The sequence below is a fragment of the Hordeum vulgare genome, chromosome 2H, assembly GCF_904849725.1.
Source record: "Hordeum vulgare subsp. vulgare chromosome 2H, MorexV3_pseudomolecules_assembly, whole genome shotgun sequence".
In the NCBI taxonomy this organism is placed as follows: Eukaryota; Viridiplantae; Streptophyta; class Magnoliopsida; order Poales; family Poaceae; genus Hordeum; species Hordeum vulgare.
The window spans coordinates 547441494-547462336 of record NC_058519.1 but is presented as its reverse complement, the minus strand read 5'-3'; the positions used below and the strand labels follow the sequence as shown (position 1 = coordinate 547462336).

At 45.7% G+C, this 20843-nt stretch overlaps 1 protein-coding gene, 2 non-coding genes and 1 pseudogene across 3 annotated transcripts; 2 read left to right on the top strand and 2 right to left on the bottom strand.

Moving 5' to 3' along the window:
* The first annotated feature begins 3879 nt into the window (after positions 1-3879).
* On the top strand, positions 3880-3966 carry TRNAS-GGA. Its single transcript has one exon. It is a non-coding gene; the product is annotated as a tRNA-Ser (tRNA).
* Positions 3967-6101: 2135 nt separating this feature from the next.
* LOC123427153 (NADH dehydrogenase [ubiquinone] iron-sulfur protein 2-like) lies at positions 6102-16700 on the bottom strand. Its single transcript, XM_045111126.1, has 3 exons — positions 16241-16700; positions 15000-15269; positions 6102-13300 (listed from the first exon to the last, which is right to left on the bottom strand). Exons 1-3 carry the CDS (start codon positions 16692-16694, stop codon positions 13038-13040), a joined length of 987 nt encoding a protein of 328 aa, XP_044967061.1. The 5' UTR covers positions 16695-16700; the 3' UTR covers positions 6102-13037.
* Positions 16701-17476: 776 nt separating this feature from the next.
* LOC123427152 lies at positions 17477-20317 on the top strand (annotated as a pseudogene).
* Positions 20293-20379, bottom strand: TRNAS-UGA. Its single transcript has one exon. It is a non-coding gene; the product is annotated as a tRNA-Ser (tRNA).
* Between the last annotated feature and the right edge of the window lie 464 nt (positions 20380-20843).

Sequence of the window (20843 nt, the reverse complement as noted above, 5' to 3'; positions counted from 1 at the left end):
CAATCTACTACATTAGTTGGTGTAGCCAAAGAAGAGGATATCCCCTTTTTTGACCCATTGGTCTTCAGACCAGACCCATACCATAGCTACAAACACTTTTGAGTCGGAGGAGACTGGCCAGATCGCCTTCTTGAGGCTCTCTGGGCTTATCGGACGTCAATCTGTATAGCCACTGGTCCCCTTCTCCTTAGTCGTTGGCATGGACGCCATTCTTCCCAGTGAACTCGACGATTCCTTCCCTGCGCGTTCTGCTCGACGACGATATGACTGATAATCAGAAGCGAGAGGCTCTCGAAACTTGACCTCCTCGATTCGATCGATGGGAGAAAAAAAAGGTTACGAGCGGCAGAGCACGCACAAGTCTATCAACGTCAACTCAGCCGCGCTTTGGACCGATCCTACGAATAAGAGGCATTAACAAAGCATTTATGAGACACCATACTTTCAATAGGCAAGGGCCAGCCCGAAGATCAACGGGATCTTTCTCCAAGCTAAGTTTCTACCCCCGAGGGAACCGGCCACGATGCGTGGGGGTATCGGTGCTGATAAACTCGTCTCCGCTCATCTTACCTGGAAATGGAAATAAATTCTGGTAGATTACCTACCTCATCTGAGATGAAGGAATTTCCTACTTAAGATTCGTATGCCTATTTTGCTGTTGATGTGGAGGAATTGGTACTAGCCTACTCGATATGTTCCTTGCCTGGTTCGCTATAGGAAGTGCTTTCAGCAAATGAGGAGGGGAATATTCATAGGTATGAATCTTCCGTCAATGGTTAAGGTTGAAGTGAAGGCAAACCTTCTTTGAATTTTGATGCCTAATTATTTAGCTCTGGTATTGAGAAAGAAACCATTCATACGGCCAGGTCACAGGAATGCTTCTTCGGCTTACAATTCCGAGTCAACAACCGTAACTCGAGCACTTAGCCCTAGCTCTTGCTCTTTCCTTCCTTGCAACGGGCTGCCTGTGTGCCTACTAATATTTACTTACCTCAATGGTGCGCTAACTTTAGAACGAGGATTTGCCAAATTCGTATTAGGGGGGGCTATGCAGCAATTCGACCACTGTTACTGTACTAGATATCTCAGGCTTATCCTAAAGAAATTATGGCTTCGCTTCTCTTCTTCCTGGTGATGGATATAGTCTCGATGGCTTTGCCCAAGTATGGCATAAAAGTAAAATAGGATATCCTTCAAAAGGGAATTTCATGTGTGAGCACCTTGCCTCTTTTAGGGAAGGCTATTTACCAAGTGAGTCTGCGCAGCATGCTACGAAACATAAGAATCATTTGGAATCCCATTTGCACCCGGATTCAGCTTCTTTCGAACTAGCAAATGCACTTTCAGAGCCAACAACGGATCGGCTTGGCCCATTCCCCATCTGGGGAAGAAAGAGTACCTAGATCTGCATCTACTAAGTATGCCCTGAAATTCATGTTATGATCCGGTCTTTCCCAAAGCTAGGGCTTCTTTTCCCATCCCTATCCTCCGCGTCAACCTGTACCGGACCCAGAGTCAAAACTAAAAAGAGAATGAAGTCTCGAAAACTCTTAATTAATAAATATTCGTGCGCCTACTTTGCTTATCCTTCTCTGCCCCATTATAGATAGTTGGGTAGAGCGAGGGATATCGGGGAAGGAAGAAAAACCTCCACTTGTTTTACGGATTCACATACTGGTTGGTATGTTCATCAAGTTCTCGATTACTACTTACGGTGCCCACTGACTCCCTTTAATGGTACGCAGTCCCTGCCAATTTCTCGAAAGAAAGTGCTATCCACTGAGGGGCAAGCGGAGGAAGTGCAGAAATCGCGTATCCGTCTTATCCTCGATGGAGTACAGTGGCTATAGAAAGAAAGGAAGAGTTCGATTGCTTGGAGAAGGTATTCTTCTTGGTCGACGGGACCTCCCCTCTTCTTACCCAGAAAAGGAAACGAGTCACTTCTTGCGGAATGATAGATCCGTTTGTCTTGCTCTACCTAAGCAGGATTGAGTACGATGATGCTCCCTACCTATGTGTACCTCATACTTTTCGGGCTAGAAATGCCATATAGTTAATGGAACTATCCATTTTGGTCGATCTTGATTAGTAGATTGCCAACTTCTTCTTCTTCTGATAGGAATCTTCCCTTTATTAGGTGGCTATAGCATAACGAAACAAGTAAAGTAGGTTATTCTTTACTAAGTTGGTTCCTCGGCTCGATTGGTAATGCAGAAATCACCTGGGCTTGCAAGCTATGTGATGTGACATACCTGGCTCAGCTCAATCCTACGACGAATACCTTCTGCGCCTACGACGAATACCTTCCTTTCCTTAGCGGAACAAACACTCCTATCTCCTGCTAAAGCTGGATGCGCGCCGGCACACGGGCCAAAGAGGACTAAGGAGAAGGGATGCCATACTAATAGACTGGGCAAGCAAAGCAAGGCAAGCGTTGATGACTCTCGATTGAAAGGTTAAGAGAAGGATGCGCATGGCACGTGGAATATTCCTATCGGAAGAACAATCAGAAAATAAGGAGATAGTGAGTTGGCACTTTTCACACAAGAACCGCTTTTCGTATTAAGCACGGGAGTCGTAAGGAAAGACCTCTGCGTAGCTATCAGAACGAATTAATGAACGAAATAAACGAATTCCGGTGAAACCAAGGCGAATTTATGAGCCAGCAGTGGGAAAAAGATGCCAAGTATTGAGATGCAACATTATGAATGGTGCGATCCGAAGTCTTACTATTTACTCAAAATTGACTCAAATGGTTGACTGAACTTCACAGAGGACTAAAGCCGGGAACTTAAACTAATGGTTTTGCCTTTCCACTTCCCAATTGACTCTCATAAAAGGCTAGGCTACCTCTTCACATCGCACCTGATCCCGAATCATGTGCTCTGTTCAGGGGATCAATAGTGGCTATTAAGCTTTTCCCTTTCTATATATTCTTGAGAATAAGTAAATACCATCCTTTTTCCTATCAGCATCTCTCTATCTGACAGTAAATATTGCTTTCAATCGATCAGGCACTAGGTTATTAAAGTATGGATATGCCATATAATAAGGGAAAAGGCCTCAAGTTTTTTTTAGCGCAAAAGAAAAGCCGATTCCAAATTTTCTATTTCCCGGCAAGTCTATGAGAGTCCTATTACGGATCCTCTGATCTTTAGCTTGAATGGTCGTGTTTTTATATAATTAGGTCTTTCTTCTGAGCTCTTCTATTACGGTACGGAAAAATCAAACCTATCACTCTCAAAGAATGGGTAAAAAGAATTCAAGCTAGGGGAGCCTACACTCTCTAACTACCTATACTACGCCCCCATTGATTGGAAACCCTCGGGGAAAATGATCCCATAAACAAAGGAATTATACAGTACGAAATAGCAAAAAAACAGACTAATTCGATTCTAAAAAATCGATAATAGATATTTTATTCTGCTCAAATTGTCCCGACAAGGAGAGATATTCAATATTTGAATCAGATTGGATTTCGTAGTATACCAATGTGAGCCAAACTATTACTATTTCATCTAACTTGAATAACCAAGGACTGAATTTGACTATGGATTCTGATAACTCGAGAAGTTTTTATTTGGTTATGATCCAAAAAGAAAAAAGAAAGGTTTAACAAGCCATGAGAAAATAGAGTAAAGTAACCATACGTTCTGTTTGCATAACGTGTATACGCCACGCCATACAATCGAAATAGAAACATGGGACGATTCCAGAATTTTTAATAGATCCGTGGGGATGAGAGAAGTTGTTGTTGAGAAATATGAAATTGGAAAGGAAGTCAAACTCCCTATGGAACCTGTGATCGGTTGTACCTGTACTTTAGTGATACGAAAACTCGCTATTCACTCAGTTTCTGGTCAATAATAAGATTATGTAGGAGAGATGGCCGAGTGGTTCAAGGCGTAGCATTGGAACTGCTATGTAGGCTTTTGTTTACCGAGGGTTCGAATCCCTCTCTTTCCGTTTCTGTTAATTCACCAACGTTACCGACCACAATGAAATTTCTAGTAAGAGGAAAATCCGTCGACTTTCTAAATCGTGAGGGTTCAAGTCAAGTCCCTCTATCCCCAATAAAAAGCCCATTTTACTTCCTAACTATTGTACCAACCTCTATTTTTCATTAATGGTTCAAACAAGATTCACTATCTTTCTTATTCTACTCTTTCACAAACGGATCCGAACTGACTTCTTTGGATCTTATCCCATTCATACAAATGAACATATTATAGTATAGGCAAGTAATCCCTATTATTAAGTAAGTCATTCACAATCCATATCATTATCCTGATATTTACTAAGTCCAATTTGAGAATACTTTTTTCTTTTTTAGTCCCTTTAATTGACATAGATACAAGTACTCTACTAGGATGATGCACAATAAATAGTCAGGATAGCTCAGTTGGTAGAGCAGAGGATTGAAAATCCTCGTGTCACCAGTTCAAATCTGGTTCCTGGCACAGAAAAAAGGATCTGGAAAAGAAGATAGGAATGGGGCACCAAGGAAGGATTGTAGGTAGGGATGCCCTTAGATCCGTTCTCAATAGCTTGTGATAAGGCAAGAAAGCTAGTAGATGTATATTCGTTTCTCATGATAATGAGCGAAAAGGGTGGAATTGTGACCCGAATACCAACCCTTGCTATACATCCCGAGTGTGGTCTTCGATGAAGCATCATCTTGGTGGTCATCCCAAGCTGTAGTATTGCCAGATTCTGGAAACTTAGAAACTAGCTTGCAAGAAAAGAAGAAAATCAAGTATACGTTTGCTTGTTGGCTTGAGCACTCGTTTCAGAAGAACCTTCTTTTGGGATAACTCTTTCAGGCAATATCTCGCTGTGGCAGTAATAGCCCAATGGCTTCTAGTTGTTTTTTTTACCCTTCTGGGCTCTTTTCCCCCGGCGGCTAGTTTCAGCATAAAAGGAAGAAGTCGGGTCCGCGCGGTTCGCCTTTTCGAATGCAGCAGTGTTTTTGGCTTTGGCAATACCAGCTAGCTAGCTACTTACTTGTGTGGGAGTCCTATAAAGAAAAGCCTGAGTTATAGACTGACTAAAGAAATCCACCTAAGCCGTAAGTTTTTGTTACAGCTGGCACACCTGCTTGCAAACTCGAAAATCTGATTCTAGTAGAAAGTGGACTAAGTCTTAAGAGAGATAAGCCGGTCTTTATACACTGGCCCTACTTCGAATTCAGTCAGTGGCCAGATGCATTGTAAGCAATTCCAGTCCCAGCTGCTGAGGTGGCGTAGTCAGCCCTACCTAAGTATTGAACAAAACCAACCATTTGTATAATATTATCCTATCTTGCATATTAATTAAGACCACTTATTAGATCAAGGTTGGCATACATAGCATAGGAAGGTGGAGATCTGAAGTAATCTATATGTCCCTCAGCCAGTCATCCATTTCTCTGGATATGAAGTTTACAACATCAAAAAAATGACCCTTTTCATAATGAAATCCATTACATGCCATCCAAAGAACTCTGATCTGGATTACCAGCTTTGGGGTGGAAGGACGGATCGATCGACCAAGCAACAACGATCCCTTTACGATGGTCAAGTGCGAAGGTCCCGATCGGATTGCCGATCTGCCAGTGTTGTTTGACTGATTTTTTGCATCTCAAAACCATTGATGCTGACCTGTCACTGCTCAAGTGATTTTCCTGCATGGTTCTAGGAACCAAAAGAAGACTTTGGGTAGGTCAACGATAGATTCTATGTCTATAATGGAACGTAGGTTCTTTTTAGGAGGAAAGCTTAGAAGGATTCTTTTCAGAGCGTAAGAACCATCGAAGAGCATGGGATTGGTATTGCTTGCAGGGACTTTAAAGTGAGAGCTTGATCACTAAACCCCTGCTGCTTTCGATCATTCCTGCTAAAGCAGTTGGCAATGACTCATTGGAAACTTCTATTGGATCTGGGAGAAGAAGAAATCCAATCAATGGGTAGGTAGTCAATTTCTGGCGAAAGCACAAACCTTTTCTCTTACTTAAGGCGAGAAAATCCATTCATTTCGATAATAATCTGTTTGAGATGTGTTTTACCGAGAAGGTATATGGTTTACGGTTCTAAGCCGTTGAGTTCGTGTTTTGGTAGTTGTTGTTTTGAAGGATGGCGGATCCAGAGTTGAAGGATGGCGAGAATCATAATTACAAGAAGGCAACTACGCGATTCAACATCATTTTTGTAAGAATGGAAGCAAGCCATAAAAATTGCTAAGCTGCTGTGACCAGAGGTCGGGAGGCAAAGACGAAAGGGATGCCCTTTCTCCATCTTGACCGAATGCGTTATCTGCTGTCTCTGTTCCTATTAACCCTTGGCCGCGTATACCATTATCACGAGGGCGATACACAGGAAAAAACCAAACCATCTGTGGAACCGTTCGATGAACGTAGGTCGGTCGGAAAGAAAGCGCGGTGTAGCTGGCATCAGCATCTCTTGTCAGGTTCGCACGCACAAGGGTGGTGGGTAGGTCTCTTTACGTGTCCCGCGAGGCAAGGAATTCTTCGACCAATGATATCATGGTATCAGAGTCGCCGATCGAGATTTCTCATGGCTACCCATTATTTTCGCTTGAAAGATCTTCACATGTAGGCGGAGCCGTCCCTTTTGAAAAGTGGATCTTTAGTCCATTCATTCTAAGTACTTTATTATTTATTCTGTAGAATAAGAAGGTTTCGCAGGCATGTGCTTCATGGCGACAAGTCGTAAAGCATGGATAGGTGGAAATGCGCTATAAAGATTCGGCATCGCTCGATCAAACAAAGGGAAAAATCATCAAGAATCTGATCTTGCTCTGAATCATCTACCAAGGGTTCGCTGTCAATGCAATTTGAGTTGGCCAACTCCGGTGCCTCTAAGTCAGAAGTATCTCTATTGGCAAGCTCTCATTGACATAATCCGGTGTAGGTGTAGGGAGCTGACTCTCATGTGGATCAAGAAATATCTCCGTAGTGCTCAGGACAGGCTGTGAGCATCTTATCTGCTTGGATCAGGTAACAGCTTCATTTCTTTTCAGAAGCTCAAACACAGTGTTTTCCAATATAGAAGCGGAGTAGTTCTTGTGCAATCTAGGCATAGGGCTACTAGAATCCATCACTAAAAGAGGAGTTTTCCGAGCTCTATCGACACAACAGGACTCTAGATATTGGCAACAAAAGGGCACTTACCCCTAAACTAGATTACTCTTCTTCTTCCTATGATAAAGCGGGGGCTGAAAGGGACTCTTTAAAGTACTTCAACGTTATCACTGGACTTTCGTGTCAATCCAACTGGAGGAGGGAAATCGGGAGAATAAAGAAGTCTTGCACGAGGGCGGCCTCTTTCCATGCCTTCAAATCCATTTGCCACACTTTCAGATCTCGGATATACAATGATGAATCCTGACGATCTACGATCACAGAACGCAGTAATATGAATGTCTCTCACGAGCCCCAAAGAGTCAATCAAGTATGCCTGCTTTGTTGGCACAGGGAAAGGTAGAACGACCTTCCGCCATGTCAACCGCTCACTAGGCTTCTTGCTGCGGTGAAGTTGCTTCATCACCCGGCTCAACATCAGCCTCATCCCCCCCATTTTAAGCTTTGGTTATAGTATCCTTTAGTTCCACTTCTTCACCGATCTCTCCCGCAATCTTCTTTCCCCACTCCTCATCCAAGTGAGGAGCTACCCGAGATCATCGAAACCCACCACACAAACCCTAACTGGCAAAACCGATCTACGAACACCAAGGGCTATTTAAAAAAAGAAGTCTGAATCCGTGTCTTCTCTGCCATTTGATTTCCTTCACCACTAGCACTAGCCCCGCCAGCTACTAGAGTATAGCAACTTTCGCTACCTTGACTCTTCTTGTTATTATCCAGACCCATCAAGTCATTCAAAAGCAAAGAAAGAAAGATGAATAAGCAAAGCGAAGGCCAAGCCTGATCTCCCTTTCCCTTGATATGGTGGACTCCTAAAATAGGCTTTCTTTGTTCGTATGATTTTGCAGAATACTATAATAAGCCACTCCTGAAAATGGGCTGGCTACTCGAACCAAATATTGAACTTGCTCTTTAGCATAGGTAGACTTCACTACCTGGATAGGTCAGCCTCGTTCCCATTTCTCTGGTCCTATATGTTTTTTTGCAAGTACCATTCCTGCTATTCACATTGATTGAGTACTTTATAGTTTTCTTCTTGATGGAAGTGTCAAATACTTAGTAGGAAGTCCCGGTGGGTAATCACCAAATGTTCTAGTACGAGTACATCCAGTTCCGGGTGGTCATCTAGTATGGGACCTAAGAGAAGCCCTTTTTGAATCCTTTTATTAAGCCATTGCTAATCCCGTAAGGCAATCCTTCAACGTTGTAGAAAAGAGTTCAATACAAAAGCACACAAAGGCTTTGGACTATGAAAGGCTACCTTTATCATGCATGAATAAGGCCGGGAGATTATGTCCTCAACAAACCTATCTACTACTAAATGACAATTAAAGGGACGCCAACCATTGGAGGTGATACTGGTGATGGTAATGGTGAAGATTCTTCTCTTTTTCCTGGGTACATAAAGATAAGAAGAAGGCAACGAAAAGCACTTAGAAAAGGCTATGAAGAAACTGATCCACTATTTGTTTGAAACCTGTCATCCACGTTAGAAAGAGAGCCATGAAAAGCATAGATCCTCAAGGAAAGGAAAAAACACCACTTCGTCTATTTACGATTCCCATAAACCAGGCCGTGCTTTCTTTTATTTAGTAAGCTCAGCCGAAGAGCCCTGGACCGGCAGCACCTGCAAATGAAACATGCATGCCTTTCGCTGCGCGCCTTTACTTGCTTCGGAAATCAAACAATGCATTTCTTCTCAACATAAGCATATACCGGTCTTTCTCTCTAGCCTATACTTGACCTTGCGTACAAGCCTATTATCCTATCGGTATGCCTATGTGACCCATATGTGCTAAACCGGTACTTGTTACTTACTTCTATCTATTAAACGTTACCGGTACTTAGTTACCGTGACTTAATCATGCTTTGTACTAAACCTTACTACGTAGTTCAAGCTATACTGACCTTTCCATGTTTTGTACTCATCACTTGCCTATGAGCTTACCTGTGAATACTTTGTCCAGCAGCCCTTGTTTCTAAGCACCCATCTCTTGCTTTGCTTAAACTCCTCCTTGCAACCAGAAACCTATCGCCCCTCTCTTTTCAAAACAAACAACGCGGAGCGCCTTGTGAAGTGAAAAGATGAGCTATGATGACTTGGCTTCCTTTCTTCTTTTCCTTGTGCAAGTCAACTGTTCCCTGGCACACCTTCAGTTCAGCTGTGACATCTTGCACTTGTAAGATCACTTGCTTGCCTTTATGCTTGAGTTTCAGCATTCCTTTACTCCAAGTCAACTGTCATTTGACCAAAACTTGACAACCAGTCAATGCCTAAAATAAGATCATAACCAAGTACATTGTATAGTTGTTAAGCAAGTAGTGCTTTGAAGCAAGAATCAAGTAGTTGTTAAAGAGAACCTATAGCAAGCAAGGAGAATCAAGCCTATTGCTTGCAACGAGAAGATTAGAAGAAATCCTATTGCTTAGAATCAATGCATATGCTTCATATCAGGAGAGACATGTCAGAAAGGATAGTAAAGCCTGCAGCTCTAGTAGTGCAAACTCTGATCAAGCTATCAAGTACTTAATCGTTACCGAAGAACTCCTTATATTATATAATAATAATAATGCTTATGCCTATCTATTGTTAAAGACTTACTTTGCTAGGGCAGTTCATTCAAAGCACATACCATTATGGCTAGCTAAAACGAAAGAATGAGAGTACAAGGTATGGGTCTACGCTTCCAGCTTGCTCTAGAAAAACTTAAATTGGATCTCTCTCTGGTGGGAGCCTGCCAAGCAGGAAAGCTTGTTATAGTCGCGTTTTATTCATCTCTTCCCCTCTCCGCAGGCAATCACTATAACTACTTCAACCTTCTTCCGTGGTTGTGGTTCAGGAAAAAACAGTGGCAAGAAATGTTGATTTCCCTTTAACGGGTGTACAGGACCCGAGAAATATGCAGGTTTCTAATAGTGCTCACTCCAGTGGGGTCCCGGCACAGTCCGAATGGAAGTTCATTCATTGGAGTAGTGCCAAGCAAGAAAGTGCTCAAAGGTATCATAGTTCATAGGTATTAACAGGATCCTTCTTGCATCAATTGGATTGAAAATTGACGTGATTAGCTGCTCGTCCCAAGTACCCGAAGCAGGGTCAATCAACTCATTTACCTTTGTGAGAAGTGTACCTCCCCTTTCCGTAGTGATTTTACTATTGGGACTTCCTGGAACCCAAGGGTCGTTCCATATGTTAATTTGCTCTCCTGTTCCAATTCTCCTAATGTGTCTACGTTTATATGCATATCCAGCTTTACTGCACAAAGCCCCGGCCCTGACCTCTTATTTTTGATTGAGTGAATGCATTAATAAGCCACCAGAATGTTATCCGTTATTAAACGGCCGGGTACAACAAAAGCACTCTGTGTTTGTGAAATTACCTCATCCAGTACTGTACGGAACTGAGATATTTCCTGCGGGGATCTCACCTTTGGGATTAAAACAATAACAGTTCTATTAATGATCTCTGGGAGGTAGCCGCCGTTTAGGAAACCAAGGACTGCAGCCGTTTTCTCGCAGAGCCGAGTCGGGCTAGTAAGAAGTAGCTACTTTATGCAGCTTTGTATCTGGTCCGGGACCTCATCATAGCAAACCATCTACGCATTTTTTAAACCAATGGTCAATCAAACAACTTTCCTCAGCCTTCTTTTCTGGTTGATTGAGCAAGCCCTGAGACCGAGAGGGATGCACTCCTGCATGCAAAGGAAGAGAGGTGTATAGAATAGAGCCGAGAATATCACCTAGAACGTGCTTTTGGTACCATGGAACGCAGTCCCTGTGACCCTATAACCGGCGGATCGATCCTTGTAGGCAGCCACTCCATTGGTTGAGATGCATCTACTGTCTCATCTTGGCTATCTACTAGCAAACCGCCCACAGGTTCTTGCATAGTATCACGAGTCATGTTAACCTCTCCCTCCTGGTGCTGAAGAATAGAAAGAAGCCAAACCCACCAGGACTTCTCCTCAAATCAGAAAGAGATCCGCCCACAGATTGGCAAAACCACACTCCCCCGTTTCCAGCTTAGTGAGGGGATTCCTTTAATGCTTTCCCTTCAAGGGAAAACCTCTGAAAGAATTTCCATATTGACCTTGGACATATAAGAGTTCCGAATCGAATCTCTTTAGAAAGAAGATCTTTTGTCTCATGGTAGTCTGCTCTAGTCCCTTTACGAAACTTTCGTTATTGGGTCCTTCTCCTGTTGCTTGATTCACATGGCATCATCAAATGATACAAGTCTTGGATAAGAATCTACAACGCACTAGAACGCCCTTGTTGATGATTCTTTACTGCGACTGCATCCAGCTCGAATAATGCGATATCTCACACCGAGTTCAAAGATACTTAACCCTTCCTCCTCTTACTAATACTACAGAATGTTCTTGTATGCCCAATACCAGGTATAAGCAGTGATTTCAAATCCAGAAGTGAATCGTACTAATTTCCTTTACGTAAGGCAGAGTTGGGTTTTGGGGGTTGATAGTGGAAAAGTCGACAGAGAAGGATCAGCATATCCTTGTTTAAATAGGTCCACTAGACCTTAGCTACTTAATTTCATGGTATTTAGCACGGACGATAGAAGATTGGAATGATGGTATCAATGTGCCGCATTGAAATGAGAGTGGCTATATCGCTATCAATCAAGGTGGGACAGATCAGCCATCTCCACAGATTGCTAGTTTGCTGAAAACAATCCAGCTTTTCCCAAAAGAAAGCCAAACTCTCATCCAGATGCATCTCGATTCACATTTCTATATGATAATATGCACGACCGATTCTCGTATCTGCTGATACAAGAGATTCTTTCAAAAGATAACCCTTACCCCTAACCCCTGGGTGGGCGAAAGATGGAGACAATACTGCCGTTGAAGCGCAAGAGTGAGCAGCAGTCCGGTCAGCCCTTGCTTTCTCAACTTGAGCAGGAAACTTCCAACCAAATAGGAGGGAGGGGCACTCTCAAATAGGAATGCAAACATAAAACGCGTGCTCTTGAGTGTCAATTCCTCTTCTGACCGAAGTGAATAACAAACATCCCTTCCATCTGGACACTGAATAATGAGAGAATCGTAGAAGTTATCGGAATCCGGGGCTAGAGTCTTTGGCTGAACATCCACAGATGATCGATTCCCTGCGCTAGCAAGTATTGGATTGGAGTGGGGGTTAGTTGGCTCACCATATGGTATAGATCGATAGATATATTTGATACGTCCTATAACATGGAGATGGAGATAGCCAAGCCCCTTTCTCGAAAGGCAAACCCTCTTTATCATCCAACACAGGATCTCCCTATGGAATACCACCATTGTCTTTCTCCATCTCACTCGTATATATCGGTATAAATAGCTCAGCTCACGAAATAGAGCGAGCAAGAGCTCGAACTTGGTAGGAAAGTTCGGATAAGTCGACTCGACTCCTTAGTGCAGCGTACACTTGCTTCAGCAAAACGAGGCTCATCCATTTGTTTTGATCCGAATCACACTCTAGACCAGCTCTTCTTATAGAGAAGGAACTCCACTTTGACAGTCATACGAGAGGGAAGAGACTCAAAGTTGATGAGAATAGTCGATTTGACCGGTATCACGAATAGCAGTTTTAGTAGAAAAGGGCGTTGATGATTGAAAGGATTTCTCCTCGAACCACTAGTAACTATGTCAGCTTTTGTCATTCTGATGATACTGAATCGGATCAATATTTGGAATAACAATATCTGATCTATCAAATCGATTCATCATCGAGAATGGAATAGTATAACATAGGAATTTGATCCAAACAAACTCCGAATTGGGATTTCTTATTGGATCAGGAATCCCATTGCATTTTTCATCCTTTTCCATTTTTCTTCTTTCAGGCAGTTTTGGCTCGCAATAAAGCTAGGGTTCTGATCGAGCAAGACTACGTCCTATCTATCTACCTCTCCAAACACAATATCTTGAGTACCTATGATGGTGACTACATCTGCTGGCATGTGATGTTTGGACATAGAATCGAGTCCTTGTGAATGGGCAAAGCCAGGTGCTCTTATTTTACAACGGTAGGGACGATTACTCCCATTACTGACAAGAAAGACACCAAATTCACCTTTAGGTGCTTCAACTGCGGTATAGGTAGAAGGAGCTGGTACGGAAAAACCTTCTGTATAAAGTTCGAAATGGTGAATTGAGGTAGAGTAGACCGATGATCCGGTAGTCATTTGGCCGGCTATGGAAAGAAAAAGCTTGCATCTGCTCCCCCTAAACTATAACGGGTCCCATCTCTCTCCAAACCTAACGTGGTAGTTTCCCATCATAAGGCTTTCCATCTATAGATTGAGCCATTACCCACCAAGGATCCCATTCGTTCAGAACTCAGTCGACTGCTTCTATAGATAAGGCGGAACGTCCTTAGTTCAGCATTATAGCACATAGTCTCCGACGCTACTACAGCGCTTCGCTAACTCGAAGCGCCTCGCTATGAGAATGACGCGTCGCTAACGCTCGGCTAAGTCGTCGAACCCTCGCGCTGACCATTCGCTTTCTCAGTAGCGAAAGCGCTTCTCTTTTCCCCTTAACTTCATAAAGTATTTGGAAAGAAAAGAAAGAGATTCTTGGTTTTATTGCTCCCGCTTCCTCATCTGCGCTCGTCAAGCCAACTTTGCTTTTTGGGAGGCGAAAGAGGGGTTGAAGCGGACATGTCGAAATGACAGCATCGAAGATATCTATATACACAGGAACGCTTATTCCGGACTGCGTTCCGGAAAAAGTAGCCTACTTGACAGAAAGGGCGGGCACTCTCGGCTCGGAGGTAGGCACTCTCGTCTTTCAACCCCACCGTCACTTTGAATTTAGTGGGGCACTGTTTACTTACAGCCTCTACGAGTTGCAAGTGAATGGGGCCGGTGCGTGGTGAACGGAAGGGTTCATCAAGCCATTTCTCGCCTTAACCCCTAAACTAAATAGGAAGAGGGGTACTTGACTAATAGGGGGCAATTGCATTGCACCTGACTGTGAGGGACCTCTTGATACCTTATGTTCACTTCCTAACTAGTAGCCGGTTTCCTGTCGCGGAAGCCTTTTCCCAGTGCGCGGAGCCCCAATGAGGAAGGTGTTAGTGCTTTCTCATGGGGTCAATAATGCTAATCCCTCTTTTTGTGCCGGGAAGAAGATAAGAAAAGGCGAAGCCTTCTCTTGGTTTCCCAACCTGTTGCTTCTAAAGGCTGCCCTCTCTCGGCTGGATTTTGGTCCAGCCTACTGCGAGGATCCCGTATCCCGTACATCGTCTTTCTCCCTCCTGGGTTCCCGTGGTTCCTATGCCGCCGCGTTTCCCGGTCCTTTTCTTTTAGTGCTTCGACCCGAAGCGATAGCTTGACGCGTTTTCCGTGGATAAGATGGCAGCGCTCCAGCTCACTAAAGAATGGGACGGCAGTGGTCCGCCGGCAAGCTCGTTCTGATCCTGGACGCAGTACATTGGAATCCTGAAGCACCACCACGAACGCTACCGCGCGTGCGCCTGCGGTGCGGTAAGGCACCACCCTGTTGTGCCAGCAGCCAACTCCGGCGTGTCAGCTTAGTTATCCTCATCAAGCCACAACCTTGATGTCTAGCTTCCCAACTGGTAGACGGTTCCCTTTCCCCCGGATCAATGAAGAAGGGAGAAGTCAGTTGATTCTTCCGAAGAACCGGAAGCGAAGCGCTATGCCGGGGCGAGGGGACGGGAAAAGAAACTGCTCCGAAGAAAGATATTGGGGTTCCCAATGCTTCTCCACGCCCAACGAGATGCGCCAACCTCGGGATGCTTTACTCCTAACCCCACGGCGGTTCCGAGACGGAGCTTAACCTGAGTCTCGGTTAAGAACGGCGATGATCTACGTTTCACACGGCGCACGATTCCATGGATAGTTTCATTCGAGATCGTGATGGAGGACATAGCTTACGATCATCGGCTTTGATCATGCCACTAGGCATTTGATTAGGACATTGCACAATGATCCGAACACTTTGTCGCATCTCTTCGATACGGATACAGTAACGATCATAGCGATCTCCTCTGGTACCTACTGGTACGTCAAGATCCGATTGGTCATGAACATCGTAAGGTGCTGCTCTTCGCGAATCCCAGCATACCCCAGGTTGGGATGGGTAGGCCCACCACTTCACTTTTGCACTTTCACTTAGGCCCGGGCCAAGTCAGTGGGGGGACCCTGTCGGGCTCCTTCCCCCCCAAAACAAACTGTACGTGGGAGTTTCCCTTCATACGGCTCGAATCATTCTCAGATGCCCCGAGAGGCATCTTTCCTTATGATCTGGTGGTTCACACGCGCGCAAACGAGCACCGGCCGCAACAGCAAGGAACTATGACCAATAGAGTCAGACACAGAGCGTCATACTTCTTTATCTTGTGATGGTTGAGGAGTTTCTTTCTCAGAGGGTGCGGGACGCTTGCGGAGTCCGTGCCTTCCGTACCACCACAGGTCGTTCTTGGGCAGATCCCGCTCCTAAACATAAGGGAGGGATAGGGGGAAAGGGGCCCTAAAAATCATATAAATAGGGTTGTAGAAAGACCACTTTCATTCGACGTTCCGGGGCGCCCGATTCGATCGACGAATTTGGCGAGCTGATCCGCTTTGATCCAGGAGAAAGCCCAGTCAGCCACCTTTTCGGTGCAGGTCACGTGACCTACAGCTCGGCCTTCGCTTTTTGAGACTTCCTCTACCCACATCTCTATGTGCCCGCAGCACTTTCATATGGAGAAAGATGGGCTTACCATGTTCCATCAATAGCACCTAACCTATGCCGATTTTGGCGGACCGTGCTCCACCCCGGTGAACTCATGCGGTTCCGACGTGCCCAGAGGCCAGAGGCGAATCCGTTCACGGTCCGTAGGACCAACACCATTCGAAGGTTGATGGCCCGCCCCGCCTAGAATAGGAATCTTTGACTGGGCTTACACACATTCGCTCACTTACGCTGTCCCCCCTCAGCTCACCCTAGCCCCGGGTACGTCGTCTCCAAGGCTTCACACAAAATCTTCACTGACAACATATGCATGCTTTTGTAGGGTCAGGCAGAACCGTTGTTGCCTGATGGGAACTTCCCCCATATTGCTATCAATGTCTTCATGTCGCACGACCTCTTAACATTACACCACTGAATCCCCAATCCTTTGCTTGCTGTGCAGTGACAGTACCAATATCCACTAATCGTTGTTTCCAGATACGGTTGCCGGTTGACATCTCTTCTAATTCGTCGATACGAGAAGCAAATTGTTGTGTGGAGGAATCAATATCTCGACATAAGCCAAGAGGCAGATCTTGTGCCACTCCACCAGGTCGTATGAAACTGGCATGCATCCTGGCTCCCGGGACTCTTTCATAGAATTCCAACAATTTCTCCCGCTCCTCAAAAGCCCAAAGGAACGGAGTTGATGCTCCCACATCCATAGCATGAGTAGTTGAAGCAAGTGAATGATTTGAAATTCGAGTTATTTCACAGAATAACACTCTTATATATTGAGCTCGTAATGGTACCTCACAATTCAAAAGTCTCTCTACGGCTGAAGAATGAGCGTGTTCTTGGGCCATCGTAGAAACATAGATAGGGTCAACGACGGAACGAACAACGAAACTTTACGACAGCTTTTTCGTACACGTTCACTTGCATCACATACACAAGTGCTCTCTGAACCGTGCAATAAGGTCACCCATAACACGGCTCTCCCACTGGAGTTACCTTAGCCCCGGGCCATGCTATTCCATGATATTGGAAAAAGTTGACTAATTATTATCATCGTCTTGAAAGCTGGGCGCCTTTTGAATATGAGTGGGGCTCCTAGTCTAGGCGGCGCCCTCGTGGAGCCAAACCGAAGGAAGAGCAAAAGGGCGAGGCCACACCCGGCTTCGAATAGGAGGGGGGCTTAGCTCTGGATCCCGCCTGCTTGCAGAAATGAATGGATCAGAAAGGGGGCTGGGTTCTATTTCCGGGCCGGGCAGGAGGTGAAGGCCAGAAGAAGAAGAGAAGTGCGCCTTCCCGGTAAGGAAGAGGATAAAAAGGTGCTGTCATCTATCTCGACCTGTTTCCCGAGGCGTTGGAAATGAAGACCGGCTCAGAGAATCACTGGCGTGCTTTCTCTCCCCCATCGTTTCGCCAACAAAGAAGTCATCCTTGACTTGACGATTGACCATTCCATCCCTACCGAGCCGCCTCTTCGAAGTATTTACCTCTGCCTTTCTTTTTTTAGAACATACCCTTCAAATCAAAAAGAAAAAAAGAAAGAAAAGTTCCTCGTCTGTGATTTAATCGGCCCTAAGGGAGTTTACTCGACCCATTCTCCAGTCTCCCGCACTGCTCAAGTGTGCGACTCCGTATGAGGACCTCCTTCCCTTTTGCTCTGCCCACTCTCCGTTCACACGGTTATCAAAGCGGAGGAAGGGCGGGCAGCAGGTACCACGAGCCCTCTGTCCCACACATCTATCAAGAAGCAAGTGTAGTTCACCGGTTCCACCGAATGCTCCTATCTCTCGGCAAAGATCGTGTGAGTGTGCAGTTATGCTTCGGATGCTTCGCCATGGAATAGATCGACTCAGTTCCCCTTCTTTTCCGGTGCACTCGCTTTGTATCTCCGACACACAAGGAAGGACGCGGTGGGAAGAAAGCTGCCCTAGCCTCTGTCCGGTCGATCATTCCGCTGGCATCTTGCATTCACGCCTCCGTTTGACTGCCGCTCGGGAATGTAGTTGTAGATACGTGAGTCTTAGTGGGTCGTTGGCTCCACCTCTTATCTCCTTCTACGACATGCTGTAGTCGTCGCCATATTCAATATGTCACTTAGTCATATCTGCCTCGCAGCGGGTCAGCACCTCCGAAAGAAAGGGAGGGAGGACTTCATTCAGTGACTCCGCGATCGCCCTCTAAACGATCAAAATAAGGTAAAGCTTGAAGATAAGTTTTGTACTCGATTAATTTCTCAGTCCCTCTAGTCGGGTGGGCGCCGGCCGGCCGGATCCCCCTGAAAACCGTACGTGCGGGTCTCCCCGCATGCGGCTCACGCCATTTGAGGTGGCCCAGCCCAGCATTCATTCGCAAATCCTGTAGTGAAATTGAGACTGCTCGACCTCGGAAGCTAATTCGCGTGTAGGCAGCGCTGTCTTAATACCGTTGACTGTATCTATTCATTGATACATTGGCTCGCTCCCCCCCTCTTTTTTCAAGAATGAATGAGCCGCTCGGACCTTCCATTTCCGTCAAATGACCCGGCTTCCCCTGGCTCTTCCACCGTCCGGGCTCCCTTTCCTCCCTATGCTCCCCCGGCGCAGGCCCACCACGCTTCGCGCCTGCGGCGTTTTCGCTAGACGGTCTTTGCCAGTAGTGCCATCCTCCCCGCAGGCTGTCTGTATGGGTGGGTTGTCCCTTGCTGCTACGTTCTGTTAGGCGCTATGAATTACAGGAAATTCAGTGGTTGACTTGGACAGCAGGCGGGTTACACGTTCCACTGTGCCGAGATGTGAGGTGCAGGTGGTGATGATCACCCCGGGGTATGCGCTAGCGCCCTTGACGGGCACTCCAGGACCCGCCTACGCTCGTGAAAACCCAGGTCGGTCCTCCGACCAGATGTGTGGATAACGAGGCCACCTTCACAACCTTCTCCCTTCTATCTTTATCCAAAGTCAGGTAGGGCGGTTCGCTTGAGTTGCTCAACCGTCCCTTTGCCCGGTGCTCATGACGCGCTACGGAACCTCCACCGTGCTAGCGGCATAGGAGCCTACTCAGCGTCAGCGGCTTCGTGCCGCACTGGAGTGATCCAATATGTGGTTCCGCACGTTCCACCACTTCTCCGTTCATTTCCAATACTGATCGTGAAACACCATGAGCAGCAGGATGTTGAGGTCCGGAATTCGAAGTGAAATTCTTGATTTGCCCGTTCCTAGTCGTCATGGGAAAGAAATAAGAAAGAAATAAGAAAGAGATTATTCCCCTAGAGCTTGTCCAGTACCACCAGTACTCAAAATGCATCTCCGCGCGTCTACCTGGCGCTTTTATTAGCCGCCTTGCATGCAAGCGAAGCGCTATTGGCGGCAATTAATAGCTCACTGAGCGATGATTGATGCAGTCAGTCAGTGCCCTCGATTATTCTATTCCTGATAGAAGGATCATGGCGCCCCGGAAGCATTCCATCCAGCAGCAGCATCTCCTTCAACCACGCGAGGACAAAACTGATGTTAGCTACATTCGAGCGTTCACCGCACAGAGGCGATCTCGAACACTACCTATGATAATAAATCCAAAGGAAAGGTCGACAAAATGATTCAATCTGACTTTATCGGTATTCTGGATTGAGTAAAAAAGGGATATATGAAGTTCAAGGCCTTGCCAAAACCGTCATGGCCCTATTATGTATAGGCCGTACTAAGCCAATAGCGAATAACAAACTCTTTCCTGCTCCCTCGACCTTAATTAACTCCCCCATCCTGCCAAGCCTCAGCTGCCAGCCCATTGTATCTAAGCACACTGCGGCAAATTGATACAAGTAGCTAAAGATCTCGCATCCGACATCTCCGGCCGAACGGTTAGGCAACACTAGGGCGCCTGGGTCAAAATTCCGCTTACCAAACAAGATGTCGAGAGGCGAACTCTGTAATTCCCCTCCTGCAAAAGTGATAGCGGCTGTAGCATCCGTGTGGAAGAGGGTAAGCTTTCGGCAACACCTTTTTCAGATTGGAAAGGATGAATACTTGTGTTGGGTCCTGCAGACCAGGATAGCCTCAGATCAAAACCTAATAAATGTACCTGGGGTTGATCATATTTTTTGGGCAATAAGTATTCAGGAATTTGAGCGCTTATGTAGCTAAAAACTCTGCCACCTGAATACTTGATTCATTAAGGTCGTCACCCTATACCCGGAAGTCTCTATCGTTTTCTTTGTCTGTTAAGCTTCACAGGGTTGGGACTCCCTAAATCAAACTGCAATCGTTGTTTATCAACCACTCACGACGACACCGAGATCTTCGACTTAGCTCCCACAGGTCATCCACCCGGGGCGGAAGATAACGAAAGGGAGACAAAGTCCTAACTAAATCAACACACAATAACCTCAACCTTCTACCCATTCCATCCATCATATCAGTCGAGTCGAGGAGATTCGTTCTTATCTATAGATAAGGCAAGAGAGAACTTATGACCTCGCGGATGGAGAGGGATTCGAACCCCCGGTATTCCTATCAATACTTCGGTTTTCAAGACCGACTCTTTCAACCGCTCAGACATCCATCCCTGCGCTCGCCCGCCCTATCTATCTGCGCGCTGGCAGGTAGGGGCAACTCTATGTGATTCGCTACGCTTGCTTGCGCCCCACCCCGTAAGCTGACTCTATTGCCTAGCGGTTAGCGACAATTTTCCGGTAGTACGAATCGCTACGCTTCGCTTCTTTCTATATGATAATATGCACCGTCGGTTGCTGCGCTCCCTGCGGGTAATAGCAAGAGAGTGAAGAACGAACGATCCTCAAAAAAGTCAGCAGTGAATGAGTCCGACTCGAGTTCGTGAGTCAAAGGCGTGGCAAGAGAGCGAGTTCGACTCGCGAACGATCCGCAAGTGAAGGACCGATCCTTTAACGCCAGTACTGTTGCGAGACTGGTACTTGGCGGCTCACGAGCAACATATAGAAAAAGGTTGCCCATCACTCCCTCGCTCCTTTTTGAAGGCCCACCGCTCCCCCTTTCTTTAAGTATCTATCC

Excerpts from the sequence above, each read along its gene's own strand:
- LOC123427153 (XM_045111126.1), bottom strand. The coding sequence starts at position 16,694 with ATGGCCCAAGAACACGCTCATTCTTCAGCCGTAGAGAGACTTTTGAAT. Across the intron at positions 15,270-16,240 it reads TGGTGTAATGTTAAGAGGTC|TGAAGTGGTGGGCCTACCCA; the intron begins GTGCGACATGAA and ends AAAGTGCAAAAG. Across the intron at positions 13,301-14,999 it reads AATGAAACTATCCATGGAAT|CCTCAATTCACCATTTCGAA; the intron begins CGTGCGCCGTGT and ends CGGTCTACTCTA.